The following is a 23908-nucleotide window of genomic DNA, read 5'->3' on the forward strand; positions in this document are numbered from 1 at the left end:
AACATTTGTGTAAAAGAAGAAATCATTTTGAGGACACACTTCACAAACGAGTCAAGTTAACTGAGAACTAGAACCATATTCATGTAAAATGTCAGCCTGGAAATTAATAACACCTGCACGAAAATCCCTGAGTTTCAGTCTACAGAATGGCAACAACTTACACACCATTGTATCTTTCCTCTTTCTTGAGCAACTGGCAAGGCAGGAAATAAATTCTGGCCACGCAATTGTTGCGTAGGCCAACTAGGTTGTGAAGCAGTACGTCAGTGTCTTGGCTGTGAAGCCCTGGGTTTTACTGCAAAGGAAGTAACAGTCAGATGCTGCAAATCTCTTAACACGATGAAAAATGTTGTGGGATTATTTTGTTGCAGATGCTACTTGAAGGGAAAATGGGCTTATCTTTGCCAAAGGGGAAAAATGCGTGGCATAGCTGTGCCGTTCCCACCACTGCTGTCCGCAACAGCATTAACCATAAACATGGTTTTACAAACAACCGGACAGCCAAGGACAGCTGGTGGAAAAAAATATAGAGAAGATTCCTCTTCAACGTCACAGACAGCTAATTTTCCCTACTGGAGTAACAGCGCATGGTAGTCTATGCAATGAGATGGTTTGAATAAAAACAAAAAATAGCCAAAATAGTGCTACAGTTGCAGTCTTCTGTTAGAATTGCTCTTGGCAGATGTTCCTCAGCTTTTTAAAATTCTTTCCTCACAGAAATAACCAAAGTGAAGTGTGCTGTCCTCTATCAATATCCCAATTTCTCACTCCACTGCCTCATTCAATGTCACTCATGGGACTCTAGAAAGGTAAAAATTTATCTCTACATGCCGGTTGCTTCTGACAGTTCCACTGTTCCCCTGTGAATGTGCTCTTCCACCTTTTTCAGTTACACTGACCTGTGGTCTGCAAATGATTCGTTGTTCTCAGCATTAAGGGTTCCAGCAGTAGCAAACATGATAGTGGTGTCTAGATCTGCAATTATCCCAGACACGGCACTAGCTGCAGTAATACAGGCTTGCGTGCCTTTGTTTCCTGCTTGAAGGGCAGACAAAACCAAGGAGACCTGGAAACAACACCAAGAAACAAGGTGGTCATCAAAAGAAAGCCTCATTATGGGACATGGAGTTAAGTGAGGTCTGTAACATGACTGGAATCAACAATGGAAATTCATTTTAATAAACCTCTCCTTCTCTTTTTCCTTATTTGCTCTCTTTGTGCAGTAGTTCTTGTGATGACTAAAGATTGTTTCAAATTAAAGGGGACTTCAGCAAGGAAGTCCACTTTTCAGACAGAATGAAGCCATCACAGGATGAAGCACATCAGTTAAAACTTCCTTGAAATACAGTCAGAAGTAATGTAGTGAACTTCTGCCAGGATAAATGTCAGATCCAAGAGCTAACACTTTTTCCCTAACAGATGGAAATATATACTGGCCTCAAGCACCCCAGTAGTCACAGACAGTACACCGACATAAACTTTAACATCAGAGAAACAGAAAGTATAGATTCTCTGAATCCAGATGCTAAATATTGTCACATTTATAGAAAATTATAGGAAAGCAATATATGGCTTTACATCTAGCAACATTTTTGATCACTAAAAAGGCTAGAGATCTCCATTTCATCTCATTGACATTGTACTTACAAAGCTCTGCAGCTGGGATGCTGCTCTCATGCCATACTATGTCCTAAATCCTGCTTTTGCAAGGAAGGATCCACATCTGGGGATATACACATTGACTTCTAATAGTACAGTTCTTCTGAAGGTTTTGTTCAGATTCAAAGTTGTCCCCAAATAGGTTCCTGTGATTCACTGTCACTCTCCTTATCAGCTTTAACTCTTCTTACAAGGTACTGTCTACCTCTGCATAAATGTGGAGTTGCTGATGCTCCTGGGGCATGACACAGTGGAAAATCTGTGCTGAGAGCACACTGACATAGGCTGAACAAGTGATAGTGGGTGAAATGTAAAAGTAACTGACATTTGACTCTCAGTGTTGGTGCCCAACAAAAGGAGAAAGACGCTGTCAAAAAGGTTCAGCAAAGCTGAGCTTCCCAGGCCATCTGTTTGCAGTGGATGTTTCCAAAGACCAAGAAACCCCAGACAGTTTGAAGCTGCAGTTCTAAGTGCATTAGCTTGGCCTAGTCTCTACCTGAAATCATGTGTCATCAACCAACCTCACCTTTGTAACTGTGGCCATCCACATGGACTTCGTTTTTCCAAGGGAGTGCCTCATAAGGCACAAGTGCCATCTCATGTCTTAGGGATTAGTTTTGGACCAGTGTCCCTCTGGTATGAGGGTGAAGTTTTATTATGAGATATGAGCAAGGGCTACTCATGGGCTCATCTAGTACATGAACTGCACCAAACACTTGAAAATAAAGTAAGAACCTAGTCTAATTCAGCCAATATTATGCTACAATGGGAAGTTAAAAAAATATTATTTCCTGAACCCAAACAATTTGACTGGTTTACTCCTTGGGGAAGCTCGGTAGAGAAACATCATGAGGCAATACAGAGGGATGTCTTACCTTTTCTGTGACAGCACGAGCACATTCTATTAACTCCCTTTTGGTGTAGCTGTCTGTAGGGCAAATCTGGAGAGCTCCAGCTTTTTGCACAAGAAAGATACAGCCGTGGCCAAGTTCCTGCACCCGAGTCCTGATCTGGAATCCTATCTAGATAGTAAAGGAGGTACAGGGAAAAAGGAAACAAGAACAAAATGAATAAATAAATATCATGCTGATACATTGTGTCAACACAAATGAGAATACGGTCACTCTGCTGAATCTTTATTACCAATATTCCACCCATTGCTATACTCTCTGCAGAGATCAGAAAAGAAGAACAGATATAATCCCATCTACTCATGTATCGCAACCCTATAAAAGGCTTACTGATGAAACAGGAGCACTAGTGAACTGCACCCTGGGAAAGAGAAGGCATAAGGTGTGTATCCAAGACAAGAGTATGTAAATCAAGCACACACCACTTCACCACATTTGAGTAACACCAATTCATCTCCCAGAACTGTACCATCAGCATGCACTGTATTAAAGGTATGTACGATGGGTAAAAGGTACACGTTTACTCTGCACTGGGTCAAAAAGTATATGACTCGGTGTGTTTTTGAATCTCGCGAAGAGTGTCAGCTCTCCAGAACTGACCATGTACATGCAGAGCACTGATACATGGAAAATCCTGCCCTCACCACTTCTGATCTGTTAATAATCCTACGGCATGAGCTGTGCGTGTTTAGAAACACGATAGTTTTTGTACCTGCATGTACTTAGGCATATAGGTGCGTGTTTGGATTAATAAATAAGCAGGAATCACAGCCATTAGTATCACAAATTGAATTATTTCAACTTCAGGCAGAAAGTAATGTGCAGAAATGGTAATTCAATTTAACAATATCAAGCCAAATGAAAGCCGTTGCTTTTCACGTAGCTACTGAGCACGAAACACTCAAGTAGTCTGTCATGATTACAAAGTCAAAAGCTCTTTGAAGGTCTTTTATCTAGATAACCTGATACATCTGGTGACAGTGAGACACGCTCCTACCCCATCTCAACAAAGTTTGTCTGTGCCCCATAAACAGAGGCACGCAATGAGAGAAGTGAAAGAATTTCTGCAGTTGTGCTGAAACAATCTGCAGCAACTACTGTAACATGTTAACGCAACAGCGGCGAATAGTCCATACTCCTCTGTTAGCATGAGGCTTGTTAAGACTGGCTGGGGAACCTGGTTCTCCTGCATTGCATTTCGACCCTGAGGGATGAAAGATGTCCTGTAGGCAAAAGACACTTGTGCTCTACTGGTCACCCGCATCTCACTTTCAGGACAGGAATTTATATTTGAAATAGCATACAGTCAAAATAGAAAAGCATATATATTTGCAATTTATTAAAACATATGAGATCGAAGGAAAGCTGTATAGTAAGTAATTAAGAGTTTTCTTTGTATTTGGAAGCTTTAAGTGAAAGCCCCAGGAGGTTCTGTCCTGATACACGATAGAGCCACAAAGATGATGAAGGGAATGGAGCACCTCCCTGATGAGGAAAGGCTGAGGGAGCTGGGTCTCTTTAGCCTGGAAAAGAGGAGACTGAGGGGCGACCTAATTAATGTTTATAAATATGTAAAGGGTGAGTGTCAGGAGGATGGAGCCAGGCTCTTCTCTGTGACATCCAGTGATAGGACAAGGGGCAATGGGTTCAAGCTGGAACATAGGAGGTTCCACTGGAATATGAGAAAAAACTTCACGGTGAGGGTGACAGAGCACTGGAACAGGCTGCCCAGGTTGTGGAGTCTCCTTCTCTGGAGACATTCAAAGCCCGCCTGGATGCGTTCCTGTGTGATCTGATCTAGGTGTTCCTGCTCCGGCAGGGGGATTGGACTACATGATCTTTCGAGGTCCCTTCCAATCTCTAACATTCTGTGATTCTGTGATACGGAATTGTCAGGCAATATCGCAGTTTCTTTCTGAAGCTGGACCAAGGTTTTGACAAAAGGTTTATGTTCTCTGAGCAATTGTCGTAACAAGGCTTGTAGCATAAAAAGCCAGACTTACAAAATAAGATGTTACATCTTTTGTCAGTAAGTGTTGTTAAAAATCTGCTGATTCATAGTACTACTAGGAGAAAACTTGTTCCCTAGACAATTCACGTGTATTAAGAGCAAAGGGAGGGCTGAAGAGAAACAGAAGCAAAGCCAGTTTGAAGTTCCAAACTGAAAACATTAAATCCCAATTCCTATCATTATACACCTGTCCGTATAACCAGTGGTAAAACTGAGGTGTGTTATCAGTGAAGATGTACTCCGCAGGACTATGTGCAGCCCTGCCCCAGTGTATCCGGGCACATTAAATAGACAGTACGTTCAGAGAAGGGAAAGGTCAATATCAAAGACCAAAGTGGATCTCTCTCCACAAACCGTAAGCAGGAAACAGTACTTACGACACATGCATGTAAATAACTGTTGATATTCTAAGATTTCATGGTATTTTGAAAAGACACACTACGAGTCACTATGCTCCTTGGTTCCTTTCAGTCCAATTAAAACAAACTCAGGAGAGTTTTTGTCTGGCTGCATATAGTTTGTGTCTGAAAGTCTGTTCTTAGTGAAAATGGATCATAAGAGAGACAGATTTGTATAGCCAAAGTATGCCTATAATGTTGACTGGGTTCATGTCATGGTTTCAATCAAGTGATAATATGCCCAATGGGAACAGATGTGCTGTCCTGTCCCATGTTTCAAGTGTCAGTGGGCCAGAGGTAGCACATCTGTTTATCAGACTAAGCACACGCAGTATAGACAGTGCTTGCGTACAAAAGCAGCTAACAAAGCTAAGGCAGTGGAAACGCGGTCAGAGCCTTTGTTTCAGAATCATTGCAAAGACATTTGAAAGAAAACACATAAGCCAACTGTACGAAACCTATTATCTGATCATACAAAGGATGTATTGCATTTGGCAATGGCCACAAGCCTGTTGCTGCAGCTGAGTGAGGTGAATACTCCTTGCCACTTCGCTTTGTATTTATTGTATCTTCTACAGTAAAAGAATACCCATGTTGATAGCACCGTGTACAGAGAATAAAGAGGTCTGAAAACTGCAGACCTCCTCTGGTTCTGCTGTAGCTGCAGCCATTCGGCCCTGGAGAGCCAAATGCCCATAGTCATTGGTCATTTGTGATGCAAGTCCTCCCAATTCTTCGGGGTTAGTAACCGACTTAGTCATCTGAAAAAAAAAACAAACAAAAAAAAAACCACAGGCAAGAGAAGAAGAAAAATGACAGGCATAAGAATAATTTGTTAATACACTCCAGCTTAGAAGCACACTCATTTGTTTGGCCACACTGAGGAAACGGGGTAAACTGCTCGCCATATAAGGGACCTGTTCTCCAGCAAGAATTCCATGAAGAAACTCAAGCAAACATGCTTTATTAGAGTCACAGTAACCAGGCACTCGCAGAACATCAGGAGTAATCAAAGAGCAGCAGTTAGAGCTGGTAATTCACTCTTTGACACAGCGGGGCAATGGGCCAGGTACACAGTTACTTGGACTGGGTGAGGAAGAGGGGTTTGTGTGTCGCAGTCATGTTGTTTTGTCAAAGATGAGCCAGCCTACATCAATCTCAGCTGGTGCAGCACAGGAGCATGAAAATGGAAAAAATTTGAGGACCCGATGCAAAATATGTCTAAGATATGGGAAGAGAACTAAGAAAAAATAGGTAGGACCATGCAGAATGCCTTGGTCAAACGTCAGTAGAAATAACTGAGTCTCTCTTAGGAAAAGCCTACCTTTTAACAGAGGTATTTCTGTCTCCAGTTTATGCAACCTTTGGGCAAAACTAATTTTAGACAAATTTATGCTGCTTGCCAATAAGCTGCAGTGTCTTAGCAGAATTATCGGCCTGTCTTGACTGCAACAGCCATCAATTTTGTAAAAAATCCTTTCTGTAGCATACATAAATAGTCCTCTTGCCCCTCTTAAAAACAAACAAGCAATAGAAGCACTCTTCAAAAGGCAAACATTATGGTAAGCATTACTGTGAAACATGAGTTAAGAAAATCTTGATTTAACAAGTGTCCTTTTTTCTTTTGTTAAAGCCAGGTGAATCACAGAAATGCAAATAAAGAGCAATTTGAGATGTTGATCTGCATTCATTTGCAATTATTATAAGTGTCTGAAAATATTGACATTATCTCACAGGCTAAATAAGTGTGAAAGGGTAACCTGAAGTCAGCAATAAGCATTTGGTGGTATTTCAGTAACAATGAAACAGGCTGATGAAAAAGTGCATAGGTGAAAAGTTTCCTTTTTATTTTTTCATAGAAAATAAGCCAAATAAAAAGTTTTTGTGCAGAAGAGCCACAACATAATCCTGCACTCCTGTAAAAGGGCCACCCTTATGATCACATCATTAAGATCCAACAGTGCAGTTGACAAAATCATCACTTCCTTTGCTCCATTACTCCTGAAGAGGTAAGGTGATTGAAACTTAGCATTATAAAGAGTTTCACAACACTGTGTAAATCATTCCACGTTCCTTATGTACATGGAGAAGTTTCTACTTAATTCAAACCAAGTATCTTACCATTTCCTGTGCTGTAACAGCAATGGCTTTAGAATATTTCACCACAGTGGTCTGATAATCAACAAATGATCCCTTGGGATCTGGAGGTGTACCTTCATCCAGCTGCAAGAAAGAAGGAAAAACACAGCAGAAATAACGAGGTCATAACCAACAGCATACTTTACACATAATAATGACATTGCACCATATATTCACGTTTATAATCTCTTCTCTCTCAACATATGCAAGTGAAGACAGTGCACCAGAATGTACTGAGAAGCTCAGAAAATACTTTAGCCCACATTATGAGCACGGAAGATGCAGAGAATTTACAGTGCGGAGTTTTCAAGTGCAAGGTCAACTTCTCAAGCAAGGTCAAACCACCTACAGTTCTCAGGTAATGTAGAAAGGAATGTGCAATGGTTATGTAACAAAACGTTCCTGCAAGAAGATAATGTCACATTCCTTTATGTGGTAAAGGCTTCGATGCTGCACAACTTTAACCTAAGATAAGAAAAGACGGTTATTTGGATGGAACTCATTTACATTTTGCAACTATACATTTTCAGTAGGATACTTTACAAAGAGTAGCAGAGCACTTAGGGCTTTGACATCTTCTCTGAAGGTAGTTTGCTTCAAGGTTGGCCTGCTGATCGTTTAAAAGACTAACATGAAAGAGAAGTAGGAAAAGGAGGCAAAAATAAAAGGCCAGTCGACCCAAGATTGCAGTTGAATACCAAGATACTCCTTGAACAAAGATATCTTTTAGCAATTCTACCGACAAGTATCCTGTAGATTGTCAATATGAGCACTGTTGCACCCATCAGTTTGATTTCACCATCTACAAAATCAAGGAATCTTTAGGCTTCCTGTCACGGCGTGTCAGTTACCAGCCACTGGCGAAGTGAATCAGCAGCAGCTCTTCCAACCCCCTGCAAGCTTTCAAGTACAAGATGAAGTCTGGATTTCTATGCTCACCTTGCTCATGGCCTCTGCTATCGAGTCTACCATACCTCCAACCATGCCTACTTCGCTTGCAGCTTCATTTAAGGTAACCATGATATCATCCACAGCCTCTTGCATCAGTTGAGCAGCCTCAGTGATTGCATCATGAGTATGGGATGCCTGGAAAAAAGAAAATGAGAAAACAGAGATCACCAGAGACCATTCAGTGGACACATAAAAACGCAGAGCAGATGCATAAATAATTAAGATAAGCTAATAGCTCTGAAAATCCCCTTTCAGGTCAAAGATGAGAAGCTAAATCTAAACAGGCAGCACAGGGTGTCTCCCCCGACCCTCAGAGTCAGGAGGCAGCCACCAGTTAGGGCATGTAACAAGCAGGCCCTGTGTTTTCGCCCTTGATGTCTGTAGTAGTGTACTGATATTTGCTGTTAGACCCAGCATTTGTGTCTGTCATGAAGATGGTGTGAGCCAGACTGGAATCCCGTATACTACCAGTGTTTCCACTGTCCCCTGAGACATGTCAGGAGAGCTGTCAATAGCATTTTCACTACCAATGTATCCTCACCCCAGCCCACAGGTAGAGGGTGTTTTTTTGGCCCCATCTCCTGTCTCCCCTTGCCCATTCCCCCTCTCCCCTCATCCTTCTCCCATAATCCCTTAGTTGCACATGGCAACCATACCTTGGGGTTTCCTCCCCCTTCTTTGGCGGCGTATAACATCTGCAAGGCAGATTCTGCTAGTGTCTTGCTCTGGTCCAGTATGGTCATCTGTTGCTGATGCTCTAGAGTTTTGGATGCCACGCCAACTGCGGCTAAAACCAATGGTTCAAAGTAACTTGCCAGCTGTGTTACCTAAGAAAGCCATAAGAACCACAGAAAGCCATTAACCCTGTTTCTCAGATGCAACTGAGAGGAACCACACTCCCTGATTACCACTGGGCCACAGGTTAGCTTAAGTACCACAACTGTCCTAGTGCTTCTGCCCTGTACAGTGTTGAGTTTGTATTATACACCTGTGATTTTGTCCCCCCTCACCTTCAAACTCCTTGATAAAGCCAGGTGTCTCCTCCCTCAGACACACATGGTCCCCTGAAGTCAGATTAAATCATTTTCAAAACTGTCATGGGAGCCACACATTACGCAGGATCATCCATGACAAATGTCTCCTCCATGCAAGGGAGGAACTTCTCAGCCTTCATTGTGAACAAAAGATAACAAATGGGACCACACTGGATTTGGGCTGCTCTGTTCACCTCAGGGACTCCTTGTACTCGCAGCCTTCACTCCCTAGTCTCTCAAACCATCTTCATCAGATTCCAGTACAGACCTGGATGGTTCTCTGCTGTGTAAGACACCAGAGTGGGCACAAGTGCTAACATTACCTCTGGACACGGTTCATCACTCCTGATGCATGAACGCTTCCCTAAGGCAGCCACGTGGCCCAATGCCCTGGAATGTTTCATTTTTGGACAGAGATCTAATAAGCACGAGTTCTACCATACTTACACTCCACATAACAGTGGGGACATGTTTACACAATGCTTACAATAGAAAGCAAGACTGTTACAAGCCTTTCTTCCCCTCCAATCCCTAAAAATTTGCAGCAGGGGCTGAAAGTCAAGGTAGTTCAAAATCAGTAATTTTTTTCCCGGTAAAGCTAACACTCCCTCTAAAATCCATGGAGACAGAGGGCCTTGCACAGAAGGTAGAAAGTAGACGCATCACACTTCTCCTTTGAAACTACAGTCTAAACCTCCCTCTCCTCCAACTACAGGAGCTGCTTCAGGAGATGGGCCTCCATCAGGAAAGGGAACCTCTGTGTGTATTCCACACTTCTCCCCTCACTTTGTCATGAGCTGGCCAAGAAATGGGGTAGCATGCAAAGACCTCAGGTCAGGATAGGATCTGACAAACCTTTGCCACACTTCATCAACTGGCCAAATTCTGCTATACAGGCATATTCTATAACTGTGTGACCTGCCAATCAAGCCTGGAATGTGATGGGCCCCAGGTCCTGTGGTCACCTTCAACACAGCACAAGAGACAGAAGAACCTACACATATATACAGCTGCTGGCTGCAAGAGCCAGAGGTAGAGAGGCCTACAACACTGTGCTCCACCCTTCCATCTTTGCCTTTCCCTCCCCTTTCTTCATCTGTCCTTTCTCCGTGAACCTGTCCCTCACCAAAAACCTCAGTGAAAATATCTTTCCAATAGCCCAAAACACAAACAGATTTATGTGGTCTCAGCTCCAAGCATTTGGAAATCCCAGATCTTTCCTCCTTCCACATGCTTTCTTTTGCTCTTTTGTAGGAAGTGAAAAAGCTACTAAATCATGGTCTCTCCTACCGTCCATCTGTCTGAGATTTCAAATACCTTCATAAGGGTAGGACAGTACCTTATGCCCAAGCTGAGCTGCCTCTCCCCGAGCTGCAGTAGCTATGGGATCAATGAGGTGGCCAATTTCCTGGACAACCGATGTCAGCTGCTCCTGTAGAGCCTAATAGGAAGAGAAATTGTCAATTACTGTCAAAGCTGTTCTTTTATCAAGTTGTACCACACCATAACCATCACCCTCAGAAGACTGTTGAAATGACCCACTACAGTAGGATGCAGAAATCCACATTCAGCTTTCTTTATGTCCTTGCTCATTTCTTTCCTTTACTGTGTTTCAACACCAAGAACCCTGAAATAGGCCTGCTCCTCTTTAGATTTATATGGCAGGTCTGGGGAGAGAGGGGGGAAGATATCTCCCTCCTACTCCAGCTGATAGTGACAAACTCAGGAGTCGGTGTCCTTTCTCACTGCAATGTGACAAATCCCCCCACTCCCAAACTGTTCTTGCCCTGGCAAAGACTTAGTATCTCTCTGCACCGATCAGAGAAACCAGCAGGAGCTCCAATTTCAATACGAAGAAACATTCTTCAAAGCAGACAATACGGTGCAAGAGCAAAAAGCTCTGCTCTAGACTTTGAAGTTATCAGGAGAAATTCACCTATAAGGAAAGACAAAGGAAAAATATGACATCTCTGAGGGACAGAGATGTGGACTGATCTCCTGAACACCACCTGCAGGACAGGAGCATAAGAAAAGCATATTCCTGGGCTTGTCGAGACATACATACTGGCTTTGCATTCAGAGCCACTTAATATCTTGTACACCGCTGGGACTTAGCTCACTCTAATGAAAGGCAAGAGAAAATAAATACTATTTTTGCACTTCATTACATTCCTGCACTGTTTTATAAATAACTGCCATCTTCAGTAATGTTTATTTCAGTTAGACATGGTGTCCAAGATGACTGAATTTTTTAAGTAGAAAATAATTACATCTATGACATATTTCCTGTAATAACTTCTTTTATATAGCTTCATTTAGTCTGAGATGTTTCTAGCACGCAGTGTTACAGCCCAAAGAAACCACTGTAATACACAAAGAGACACATAACTTCAGGAAGCAATAGTACAAAAAGATACTAAATACCAAACTGATTATCTGATCATGAGTTGCTGAGTTTTTGTAGGCTGTCTGACATGATGGCCTGTCCTCAATTAGATAAATGCTGAAACAGCACAGGATTGGTCTGCGTTACCACGGGGTCGTGTGGGGGGAGAAGGAAGCTTCTTTTATGTGAACATACCAACATCAACTCCAGATTTCACTTATTTAATGACAAAGTAGGCACTAAGAAAAATGGCATCGACACTTACAACACTGGACTTCTAGTAACCAATTAGTTTCAGAAATGTGCCAACTTCCACATGGCAAGGCACCAGAGAAACAGCAACTATCAGTTGGTCGTGTCAGCACAGGATGTCAGAATAACATGTGGATGGGCGGTTAAGAGTAACTACTTTGAACCCTACTTCTGCGTGGTGATTCTGGCATCTTCCCAGCAGCGATACACTTTGGCCAGCATGCAATTTTTGTGTAGAAAGATTCCAGTAAGAATACTTCTCCCCCCCCGCCGGTAGACTGTGCAGAGTGCTCAACTCCAAATCTTCAAACGGAAAGAAAAGCCAAGAAGGCTGAGCGAGGCTGCTCAGCACTGCTCTGTTTGTTCCTGTGCTATCTCCCTTACCTCAACTGAGATGTCATCCCTGGTGGCCAGACTCTGACTGACAGCTGCAAGGGAGGCCTGCTCAATGTCTCGGATGCATCTATTGATCCCATCAATGGAGAAATCACATTCTCGCTGGCCTGGGGCCTTGTCCCTGAGAGACAGAAATAGTGAGCTGAGCACAGTGGGAAGGAGGCAGGCTCTTTCATGAATGCACACAAGCGTACTCGATTACCTGACAAAACAGAGCACGTGGGAGGAGAGCAACAAGGACAAAAGCTAGCTGTGGTCTGCCTAGGGGATTTTGATGTACGTACAGAGTACTCTGCACACTTTCATAGACATACGCACACATATCGCTCCTCTCTTAATCATTAGGTAAAAGAAAAATTGGTTGCCTCAGAAGAAAAGGGCAAATTCCACCTCCTTGGGATGGCCAGAATGGCCCAGTAATGAAGGTCAACACGAAAACACAACAGACACTAGGAAAAAATATTAATGTTTCTGTACAGTGCAACTGACTGTCTCAAAACACAATTCCTGAGGTATTAGGTATTACATTCAGACCAATGTATCTTTTAACAAAGGCTAGTTTCAATGTACTTTGTCCTGACACACAGTTTGCTATTTTGGTACCATTATTATCAAAAATCAATGAAACTGTAAGCACTCCTTACCTCACAGTTTTAATGCCATTTTGATTTAATCCATATTAAGAGTTTTAGAACTACACTTTACAATTTTCAATAAGAAAGGGATAGACAGGTTTAGTTCAAAAAATAACAAATATTAGCTTCTGGCTACAGCATTCTTGCACTAAACCGAGAACACTACAGTAATGAATAGATAGCAAAGGTAATTTATATACTGTCTGATTCACCTGAAAAAATTTTTCCATTTTCCACATACTGTATGTTGGTACGTGATCAGGATGGAGGTAATATTAGCTATGTTTTTTTTATTCTACAGCATTCTCTACTACAGTTACCTTGAACTGAACTGGAGGTGGAACCAGGGAAGGAGAACAGAACACAAAGAACAACCCTATGCTGCCAAGGGCTGCAGTCATCAATTAGGATTAAACACTCAGCATAACTGGGGAGGTATTGTGCATCACAGAACAAATAATTTCCAGTAGTGAAAAACACCACAGTGCTAATGGCCATATGGTATTATTCTTTATGGACTTATTATGGCTTAAGGGCGGACAGAAAAAAGTTACTACAAAGACACACCTGATAGAGGTGATAAGACTCTTGATAGAATCTGAGACAGTATGGGAATGCCCAGCTAGTACGGACCACGTAGGAGGGTCTTTAGGATTGATAGCCAGAGAACGAGCAGTTTTGATCAACAAAGATGAGCTCTCCAACATTGTTTTAGCAGAAACTAGAATTGGTTCCTGTGCTCGCGATCCCTGCAGTCAGAAAGGTACAAGGACACAAAGAACATTTAAATAATTATTTGAGTTCGTCCACATCTTCTGCTCATATAATCTGTTTAATTAACAGCATCTAAATGGCATTATCATTTCTTGTATCATACTATTATAGTCGCATATATAGTCAACATGGAAACAGCACTAAAATCATCGCAGTCCGACTGCTTTCTCTGTAACATACTTCAGAAACACTTTCCAAGTTTAGAAAGGCACCGTCCAGCTGAGAAACAGGAGAAAATTATGACAGTTGTGTAATCATAGACTACAGAGCCATAATTGAAAATAAACTTTGTTTCGACTACAACACTGTATCACTTTACTAACATGAGACTGCCAGCGCTTACTGTGCCTAACGAGTTTTATCCTACTGGTACAAAACTGAATGTCACAGGCTAAGCAAAAAACAGCAGAATGCCCTGTGAACATCCAGGAACAGAGTGACATTTCAGGGTCAGGTCTCTACACTCACTTCCTGTCTCCCGACACATGATTAATTCAATATTTTCAACTTTTTGAGGGTGGAAGTGCAACATCCTGCCCTACCTCAGTGCTGATCTGTGCCGGTATGCTGACAAATTCTGGATTCGAAGCAAACGCTGTCAGATTTTCCACCGCCTCTATCAAAGGTGCAGTAGCAATTCTGCACTTGTTGCGGTTCTCTTCAGAGAAATCACCATCCAGGGCCTGGAAAATAAATAATGATGGTTGGAAGGATGATTGTTTAATTCTTCATAGTTTTAAACTGTTGCGTGCTTACAACATGTGAAAGTTCCCCCACAAACAAGGCTGTGATCCTTTAAGCGAGTGTTTCTTTACTTAGTTGGTTATTGACCCTAAACTGAAAACTGCTGCTTTGCTTCACAGGACTGAATGAAGGTTTCCCATCATTGCACTCTGATGACAGTCATCAACAGCATCTCAGCCCCTCTTGCTCTAAAGAGTGGAAGTGGCTAACAAGGTAGTTCTTTCCTACAGACTGATTAAAAAAAAAATAATAAATTAAGCAAACCAATAATTTATTGCTCTCATTTTCACATGAGGCAACTGATCTCTTTCATAATCTCATAGGAAAGATTTCAACAGGAAGGACCTTCTGTGTAATGTAACAGAACCTTCCAGTCCTAAGAGCATAATTATTTTAAAAGACTTTCAGTAGCAGATCAGTAATGGCTTCCAGCAGGGTTTTAGAATCATGACTCCTCTACAGCTTAACAAGTATTATTTCTGCTTGCATGAGGAAAAGCTGCCTCCTGACAAATTGCAGGCAGGTATCTGGAACATAACAGACTATTAGTAACAGGAGAATTAAACAGCGGCAACATAAACAGCTTGTTTGGTTCCCAGCATTATTTCTTTATTTTTCTTTTATAAATCTGGTAAAGCTGTCAGAAATACCTCCACAAACGTCCAGATATTGAGCAATGTAACACCATTAAAAACCTTCACATTCAGTTTGCAAATTATTCTGATGGTGCAAGACCTTTAAACACATAAACACAGAGGTGTCCCATAGTGGGTGGGCCAGCTGCCCCTCCTCACACTAATATTGCCCAGTTCTTTCCATCTCGACTACAGCACAGTTATACCACTGAATGTGTTTTCCAAGTCAGGTCTTCAAAAGGGTAATTAATGATTTCTTAAACCATACATGTCACAGAAGGTGAAAAGATATTTCTAACTGTTCTAATTTGGTCTCAACAGAAAAAAAAGAAAAAGAGAAACAAAAACACAAAGGGAGAAGGAAGCACAATTAAGCAGCATTTGTACCTTGATAGTTTTAACCAGGTTAGCAGTGCTGTTTGCAACTTCCTTGGCAGACTGCACAAAATGTCTCTTGGCAACAGGATTTGCTGTCTTTGATGAAGCAATGCGACAAGCATTGCATAAAGCAGAAGTATGTTTGGCCACAATTGTGGCAGCTGATAATACCTGTAAAAAATAGACAGCACAAAACAAGCAGATGTCAAAGGAGCATGACAGTTACTATACTCTAGCTCTGCAAAGTCACAGTTCAAAGCCATGCAACAGTTGCAAACCAAAACTCCTTTGCACAAATACAGCGAAGTTACGTGTCCCAACACTGACATCTCACTGCAAGCCTCCGGAATCACCTGGGATGGGCTGCTTGCTGGATCTACCAAATTCTGGCAAGCCATCTGGATTGCTTGATTGGCTCTGGCAAATTGAATTGGGTCAACAAGACCCTGCTGACCAGCCTGACTGTTTGGATCCGAGATGCCAACCAGGTAAGCAGCCTAGAAATGAAGAAAGGAAGAAAACAATCCTAAGAAACAATGCTTAATCTGTCTTGGCTCTTTGATAAACTTGTCATTTGTCATAGCACATGGTGGTCAGAGATTATCCAGAAATCATACTGTGAAGTAATATTATCATTTTGTTTAGTAATAAATCTCCAGGATCCTCTGAAACCAAGAAAACTTACACTTGTGAAATTTATTTATTCAAAGCAAAACTCTCCACTATTTAAGCAGCTGGTATCCCTAGAAATGTTATTTTTCACTCGCATAGCCCATGGAAAGAGCTTTAACGGTCACAAGCATCAGCAAATTATTTACTGGATTAACCACAGCTGGAAGTAGTGAGTGTTTTCCTCAGGCCTGAGTAGAAAACCACAGCAAATGCACTTCTGCTGAGTGTAGGACCCATCAAGTCTGCAGTGGTTGGTCTCACTGCACCTCAAGATGTCTGATGGCCAAACTAACTTTCTTTCTCAATTAAATAAAAGTTTCATGCCTCTCAACAACGAGGAATTGGCTGAATTGTCAAAACTGTATTTGAAGATTTCCTGATGCATTTCAATTACAGATACAATTATCTGTCATCTTGATATGCCCGTAAGGCAATGCAGGGTTAGATGTGGAGGAGATTAATTCTGTACTGAGACATTCCATATTTGGGGAAATCAAGAAGCGGTTTCCCGATGCAGAGCATGATCCCCCACAGCCAAATCCCTCACTGCGGAGGCTGTATCAGCTCTCGAGAGTTCAAGTCACCCAGTTATCAGACCAGTGAAACCCCAGTGACCAGTTCCAGCCTCAAATTTGTTGTAGTAGCTTAAAAATGTCAGTTATTCCAAAAGTATCAGCCGACAGAGGTTGCTTATTATTTAAAATGTCTGAAATTAGTAGTGCTCCTTATGAATTTTTACAAACTAAACCAAACTTGATTAACTTATTTGAACTGTGGTCGGGTTTTATGCGCTTCTGAATGATGTAATAGTTCAGAGGTTGAGTTGCAAACATGAATTCCATATGCCACTGCTTTGATATTTGCTTTCTGCTCAGAAAAGTTTCCTTCTTGGTGTCATTTCCCTTCCTTAGAAAATACGCATCTTACTGCACTCTGCTGCTTCTGCAACGTACAGCAGTGTACGTACAATTTATGTGGCTCTACACAGAGCACGCCGTGTAGAACAAGGTCATCATTTGTTTGGCCACAAGGAAGTGAATTTCAGATTTACACACCCACAACATGAGCTTTCTAAAAAAATAAAAACATATACTTGCTTTACAGACTTCAGTAGCTTACCTGAGCTGCTGCCTCTGTGAGGCCACAAAGAGCCTTGGATGCAACTCCAACACATTCTCCAAAGACTAAAAGATCCCCAGTTTTTGCATTCTGGGAGATGCCCGCCATTGATTCTCCAAGAACCTCAGAAATTAAAAAACAAAGTTACCTTCCCAATATGCTTCCTTACCACTCAAAGGCAAGTGATTCCTGGCCTTGAGCCAGTTCTGGCCCACAAACCTCTTTGTCTTGGCTTCCAGAAATTTTAGCTAGTAACTGACTTCCCTGAATCAGGCACATTCCTCTGTGTGGCGTAAGTGATAAGGCATGCTGAACTACGCTGGATTGACAGTGCTGGATATAAAAACTATTAGAGTGTGCATAACTACAAGGATACAGAATTAACCCTCATTATTTTTTGCTGTCATCCAGTAGTCATCACGGCTAGCCTGGCACTAAGTACATTTCACAGATTGCAGAACACGACCACCACTCCCCCAGTCAACACATCCGGGATCTTCTTTGCCCCCAGAACTCACTGAAATGCAGTGGAATTGCATCCAGTCTGCTGGAACCATCTGAATGTCAGAATACATGTTAATTCCCACAGTGTCTCCCACTGAATTCAGATTATTTTCTTTTAAAATTCAAAATAAGATCTTGCTGCAGTAGAGCATTAGATATAAGATGACATGCACATCCATTAAGCACCTTCTTTTTCTTTTAGAGAAGGAAGGATCTGAGACAATTCCAATATATCAAGTAATAACACCACCAAAAGCAAAGCTTCGAAGAAAGATGTATAACACGGTATGTTGACAAATACCTTAAGAGATTTCACAGAGATTTTCTGATGTGCCGGAATATCTGGACTCAGACATTTCTCTAAGCTGTTTTGCACAGAACGATATAATGATATTTCATTGCCAAGCCTCGCATTTATGCTTTGGGCCATTCTAACATAGCTGCAGTCAAAGCATATCATGAAAGTATGACATGCTGTCTAATACACATGAGAGGATGGGAGAGAGGAGGAAACTTGAACAGCATTGCACACCAGTCACTTCATTAATAATTTCTTGGCAAGGCAATATACCTTCTAAGTGACCAAAAACTGAAATTACCTGTAAGAGACCTAGCTCAGGCTGAGTTTTATCAAGGAATGCGGCATACATTTTAGCTATAAACACTGTGCTGTGTTTCTAACACGTTTGATATACGTGTGGAAACTTCCAATAATCAGAACGCACTTTACACTTGTCACAGAAATGGGAAAAGAAAATTACCTTTGAGTTTTCCATTACGCCCTCAATACAATCAAAATATGAGAGATCGCTCACAGGTTCATTGGGGTTATCCAGCATTCCCTTAACTGTCTGAAATAATAAAAGATACTCTGATTATTGACAAAACCCGAAATACTGAGCTGAGAAGAACACAGACCATCACAACTATCCTGCTTATACCAATGTAATCTTACAACTTTGTCTCCGGCAAGCAAACAAAACTACACTCACTGAGGGCTCACATACAGATGAGCGTGCCACACATTAAATCCCACCCTACAATCCCTAAAGCATGGTAACTACACATTTGTGCACTGCAAATCTGTTGTACATACAGGGTAATGTGGTTTACCTTGTGTTTGTGATGAGTGATTTATGGTCAGTTACCAATGCTCAGCTGATACGAGGAAATCTGCTTTTCTGTCGGTTGTCAACAGCCTAATATATGTTTTCAGTACTATTTTAAATTTCATAAGTGGAATTACGAGAGTGACAGAAAGACCAGCCACCATTTGTTGAGTGCTGTCTGGAGACACAACGAGCTACCAAACCATGTGCAAGTCAACCACCTGCCTGCCTCTTACTACTGCCAACAGATTCCACCAACATAGCTCCCTCTGCCAGAAAACTACACATACGAGTTGGATTTAATTTATTTTTCTGAGGCAATTCTGATTCCTGGAAATAACAATGTGAAAGTCAGTCACATATTAATTTAAAAGAATCAATGCATTTAGATAACAAAACTTGTAAAAAGGTGTAAAATGCAGCAGACTAAATCTCTTATATATAAAAAAAAAACTGTAATATGACTTCTTCCAAGTTTTGAGGAACACTACTTTCTGCCAAATACCAGATAGAAAAGACTTTTAATCTTTCCAATGACAGTAAAGTGCATAAGTATCGAAGATACTAACATCTGTATCTGATGTTTGCCTTTCACCTACAAGGAAGTCTAGGCATGATTTTAAATGCCTAGACTTTTCTTATAACTAAACTTCTAACATTAAGATACACCTACAACATTTTTAACAGCTCAGCTATTGCTTTCTTTAAAGCTATAGTCCAACTTAAAGCCTTACAGCAATCCAACTGTGAGAACAAGGTGATGTGAGGAAGAAGTCCTATCTAGAAAACAGTTTCCAGTTACCTCTCGCCTCTTAGTTCTCACAGACATTGCAACAACTCTTCATTGCTGTGCTCCGTCTTTAAATAACATCTTCTAAAGCAAACAGTGTTCCTGCAGTACTTGCACTACTATGGAGATAGTAGCCCACAGAATGTAAGGAAACAGAACAGCAAATCATGAGCCAGCACAACTTCCCACTGACATTTGCTATTACTATAACACTTTGCTTAATCCTTTCACCTGAAATTCTGGGCAAGTTTAGCTATCTCACTGGAGATCATACAGTAAGGTCCTCTCTGAACACAGTTTTCCAGAGTCTCCAGGGAAGCCTACAGAGCATACTGACAGGCTATCAGATCCAAGCTGAGACACACTTTTCTACAGAAACAGAACTTTTTAGTACTTTTAAGAAGCTTCAGGGAGACTACCAATAGTAGGTGATGAGTTGGGGAAATTCATTCAGGGAAGAGGTAGGAGCTTAATCATTGTAAAAAAAGAAACATAAGTTAAGACTACTAAGAAAGCCTTCCCCAAAATTTGATAGGTTCCTCAGGTTACTTTGACACCAATCTTCAGTCTGGTTTCAGGACTGGATAGTTTTGCCTCAGTTTCCCTCGTCTAAGAAATTAATCTAATTGCATACACCCGGGCTTTTCTCACTAACTGTCCCTCTCAGGGAAGTGCTTCCTCAAGTTCAAGAAACCACAGATCTTCCTTCTGCCCTTTCCGGGCTCTGCTCGCAATCCATGCAAGCCATGCTATTGGTACAGATTCCTCTGCAATGGCTTCTCCAGGCTGTTCTGCCCTACATTTCTCCCCTAAGCTTTCAGCTTTCTGTGGCTCGTTTGCTGGGAATTCTGACCTTTCACAACCCTGCTGTTTTGCAGCTCTCTCCCCATTCTCTTTCAGGAAGTCCTGAGAAATGGTGCTTCACTCCCCCTGCTTGCTCCACCCCTACATTCTGCAGTGATTTCAGGCTGTCGTTACATTACGGCCCATGGGCTGATGACTGTAGACTTGCATATTACAAAAGCTCACAATATCCTGGAAAGCATTGCAATGACCTCTGTATCCTTTTGATACCAAGGAATAGAAATAAAAACTTGAAAGTGTTTTATATTCTCTACACAGGCCAGTCATCACTCGGTGTTCTGACCTTGACAGCAAACATTTAGTTAAATTTAAAAGATTACATCTCCTACTATTGTAAGCAGCTGTCTCTCTGATCAGTGCACAGCCTTAGAATTAAGTCTTTCAACCAACCCGCTGCCCACTGTCTCTAGCCAGCCAAACATTTCACTCATGAACCTGAACACACCTTGCAAAAACCTGTACTGACACACGTCATATTGGCTTCATTGGGACAAAGCAGACACAAGGCGTCAAAAATCTACGCTAACAAATGGCAGGGAGCAACAGGGCAAAAGGTGGTACACATAATCCTAAATTGGGATGTCAGTAATAACATTCTATAAGCAGAAAAATCAAGATACTGCAGCTCACTCCAGTGCAGGGAATGTCCATCTCATCATGATTCTTCCTTAATTCACAGTAAGAATAAATAATAAGGACTAAACTGTACCTTTTGAGGGGCAGGGAAGAGGAGGATGGGGACAAGGCAGTAAATTTCATTCTGGCCCAAACTACAAGATGTTCACAGAGGTTCACACTGTATGCAATTAAAACCCCTGCCACAGATACCAACTGAGAAGACAGCGACAGGAGCTGATTGGACAAAGCAAATAAAAGAAACAAACATTTGGGGCCCATTTTATTTAATACAATAAGATCTTTTGAAATGTAGTAATACCTCCAGTTCTCTGAGTGCATTGTCACATTCCTTCTGCCCAGGAGCTTGCTGGGTGCACAGCGTGATGAGCTGGTTTATACTCTCAGTCACAGCTCTAGGGAAAGTAGAAGGAAAACAGGTACATTTTAAAGTTAAACTATTCCTCTTATTAAAACCTTTGTTTCATTAACTGTACATTGCATAAAAATTTAAAACTTTAATGTTCTACTACATTTTTTCTTTTCAGTGTTTGGGGATTAACTGTATATGTTAGACAGTTCATCTAGAGTCCTCTTCTTTAACGAGCTTCATAGGAGCAAAAACATTCTCACTAAAGCATTTGATAGTGATCCACACCTGAAAAATCTATCCCTGCGGTGTGAACAATTGAGAAATTATTCCAGAAGAAACAGAAGCTTCATCTCACAGCGACAAGTAACTGTGGGCAACTTTTGGCTGCTGGGGTGAGCTCTCTGAGAGGAGGCCAGGGGCTGTCCTATGCTGGGTACAGCTGGTTCCAGAGAGCTCCAACAGACCCACCACAGGACACAGCTGCGCCCAGCAGCCAAGCTGGTGGCACCTCTGGAAAATATTGCTAAGAAAGAGAAAAACACCACATGGCAGCTGGTCAAGGTCAACCCACAACACTAGCACAGTGACCTAACTTAGTTGCTTAACTTAAAAGGCATTTCAGCACTTCTCCAGGTCTGATACCAACAGAATCATTTCTCAGCTAGCACCTCAGAAGTCTTAAAAGACACAGAAACAAGTAGTCAGTATGTAACAAAATGTTTGAATATAAAGTTCATTATACACCCTTTGTTAGCAAAGCCTTGTGTCTTGTCTGACACACTGTATTACCCACAGATAATCCTGCTCTGGATTTCTACAGTCTGTTATCAAGTTGGTTTTTTTTCTCTTTACCTAATCATTGATACTCTGAGTCAACATGCATCGGCTCCCTTAGGTTTAAATCCACAGAGAACAAGATATTCTGCAGTACGTTTCTATGGGAGTTCACAGTTCTGATGTTCTTGAACAGGCTGAATCTGACATAGTCACTATTTCTGTTTTCAGTGAATGCTCTGATATTAAGCAAAATTCATTATAGCTACATTCATTTTAGACTAATGGCTAAACACCCAGGAAAGTAGTGTCTAGAAGAGGAGGCTTTGCAGGAGGAGGTAGAAGTCTGTCGTTCGTTGTTATTAATCAAAGATAATTTTCTATAGCTAGGCGTGTTGTCACCAATTTGCAAAAACTTAGCTTGTATTGACATTATAGTGGAATGCAAGTTTTTTGTGTTGCTTCTTGTGGCAAATTAGAAAATTTGTGAAATTGGAGTGCATGGAGAACCTGCTTTCCTCTGGCCTCGAAAACTCTGCATGGCGTTTGGATTATTTCCCCTTTAAGAAAACTGGCACTTGGTAACATGATTGGTAACATCAATAACATGATTACCCAGATGGATGGTACCATACTGCTAGGAAAGGAAACAGGATGTGCTTATTACATACACAAGGCTTTATGTTTAATTCCAGGACAAAAAGAATGGAAACCGATAGACATATTTGTCTAACTGAGACTCCTACCCTTTCCAGTAGCTTTCATGTCCTTGTGGAGCCATTTTTCCGGACCTCCTCTGCCTTTTAGGACTGTAACATATACATGCCTGGTGCCCTGTCTGGCATACTTCATTATACACACGTAGTCCTGCTATATATTCATATAGTCTGTTAGCAAGTTGTGTTTTTTTATTTTAACTTATCATTGATATTCTCCAAGTCAATATGTGTATGAACAAATATTTTTCAATTATCTATCTCTGAAAAACAACATGCATGGCTTCACTAACATAACATCAAGAGAAATTATGGATTCTCAGCCTCCTAAACATAAGTGATTTCTATGCATCAGAAAAATGTTGTTACATACAGACATATGAATAGAAGGAAAAAATGAAAGGTTCTAATTCACTCCCAGAGAAACTTCACACAAAAATATCTTATAATCTGTTGATTTTTATCTAAGAGAAAGAATGCACATTGACTTAGAGAAGATCAGTGATTAAAGAAAAAAAACCCAGCTTGGTAACAGATTAGAATTGTCAGCTTTGTAGAAGATGCAATATGGTCTTATGAATAACATTACTACACACCAGGGAGTATATTGTGGGCGTACTCTGGAATACACCCAATGCGCTAGCATTACTTTTAAAACTATTTGGAGGCAGTAGAATCAGGAAGGTGGCCCCTCAAACACCAACCCCAGAGTGAAAGAGGACTGCTAGGACTCTAAAAGCCACATTTGTTTTCATCAAATACAGCAGATAAATACTTGGATCCTGCAGGGAACTTGGCCACTGTTGCAGTTCTATGAAACTGCCAGAGGAAGTCCAGAAAAATGCCTCCACAAGGAGGCCAAAGCTATGGAAAAAGTTGGAGTGTCTATTATAGCTGGAACAAAAGGGGAGGAAAGGAAAGAAAATACAAGAAGATTAATCACAGTACCATAGAAGATACGAATAAAAGGAGAAGATAAGCCATCTTACTAACAGGAAGCAAAGCTGTGCTTCTTTTTTCATTTCCATAAGAAAAGAGAAAGTAAAAATACCTGACCCTGACCATATCA

At 41.3% G+C, this 23908-nt stretch overlaps 1 protein-coding gene across 1 annotated transcript in view; it reads right to left on the reverse strand.

Annotated features, from left to right (window-relative positions):
- LOC104466313 (talin-2) overlaps positions 1–23908 on the reverse strand; it is a gene marked incomplete at both ends in the record, with an annotated part of 60495 nt that overhangs the window by 30501 nt on the left and 6086 nt on the right. Inside the window, 15 exons of the mRNA XM_010079692.1 lie at positions 900–1066; positions 2535–2681; positions 5621–5740; positions 7101–7202; positions 8058–8204; positions 8726–8896; positions 10443–10544; positions 12126–12258; positions 13340–13521; positions 14089–14229; positions 15313–15474; positions 15657–15800; positions 17095–17217; positions 18360–18449; positions 21299–21392. Coding sequence (XP_010077994.1) covers positions 900–1066; positions 2535–2681; positions 5621–5740; positions 7101–7202; positions 8058–8204; positions 8726–8896; positions 10443–10544; positions 12126–12258; positions 13340–13521; positions 14089–14229; positions 15313–15474; positions 15657–15800; positions 17095–17217; positions 18360–18449; positions 21299–21392 — 2025 coding nt within the window. The remainder of the gene's footprint in view (positions 1–899; positions 1067–2534; positions 2682–5620; positions 5741–7100; positions 7203–8057; positions 8205–8725; positions 8897–10442; positions 10545–12125; positions 12259–13339; positions 13522–14088; positions 14230–15312; positions 15475–15656; positions 15801–17094; positions 17218–18359; positions 18450–21298; positions 21393–23908) is intronic.

This window comes from Pterocles gutturalis, unplaced genomic scaffold (assembly GCF_000699245.1).
Source record: "Pterocles gutturalis isolate BGI_N339 unplaced genomic scaffold, ASM69924v1 scaffold18059, whole genome shotgun sequence".
Lineage (NCBI taxonomy): Eukaryota > Metazoa > Chordata > Aves > Pterocliformes > Pteroclidae > Pterocles > Pterocles gutturalis.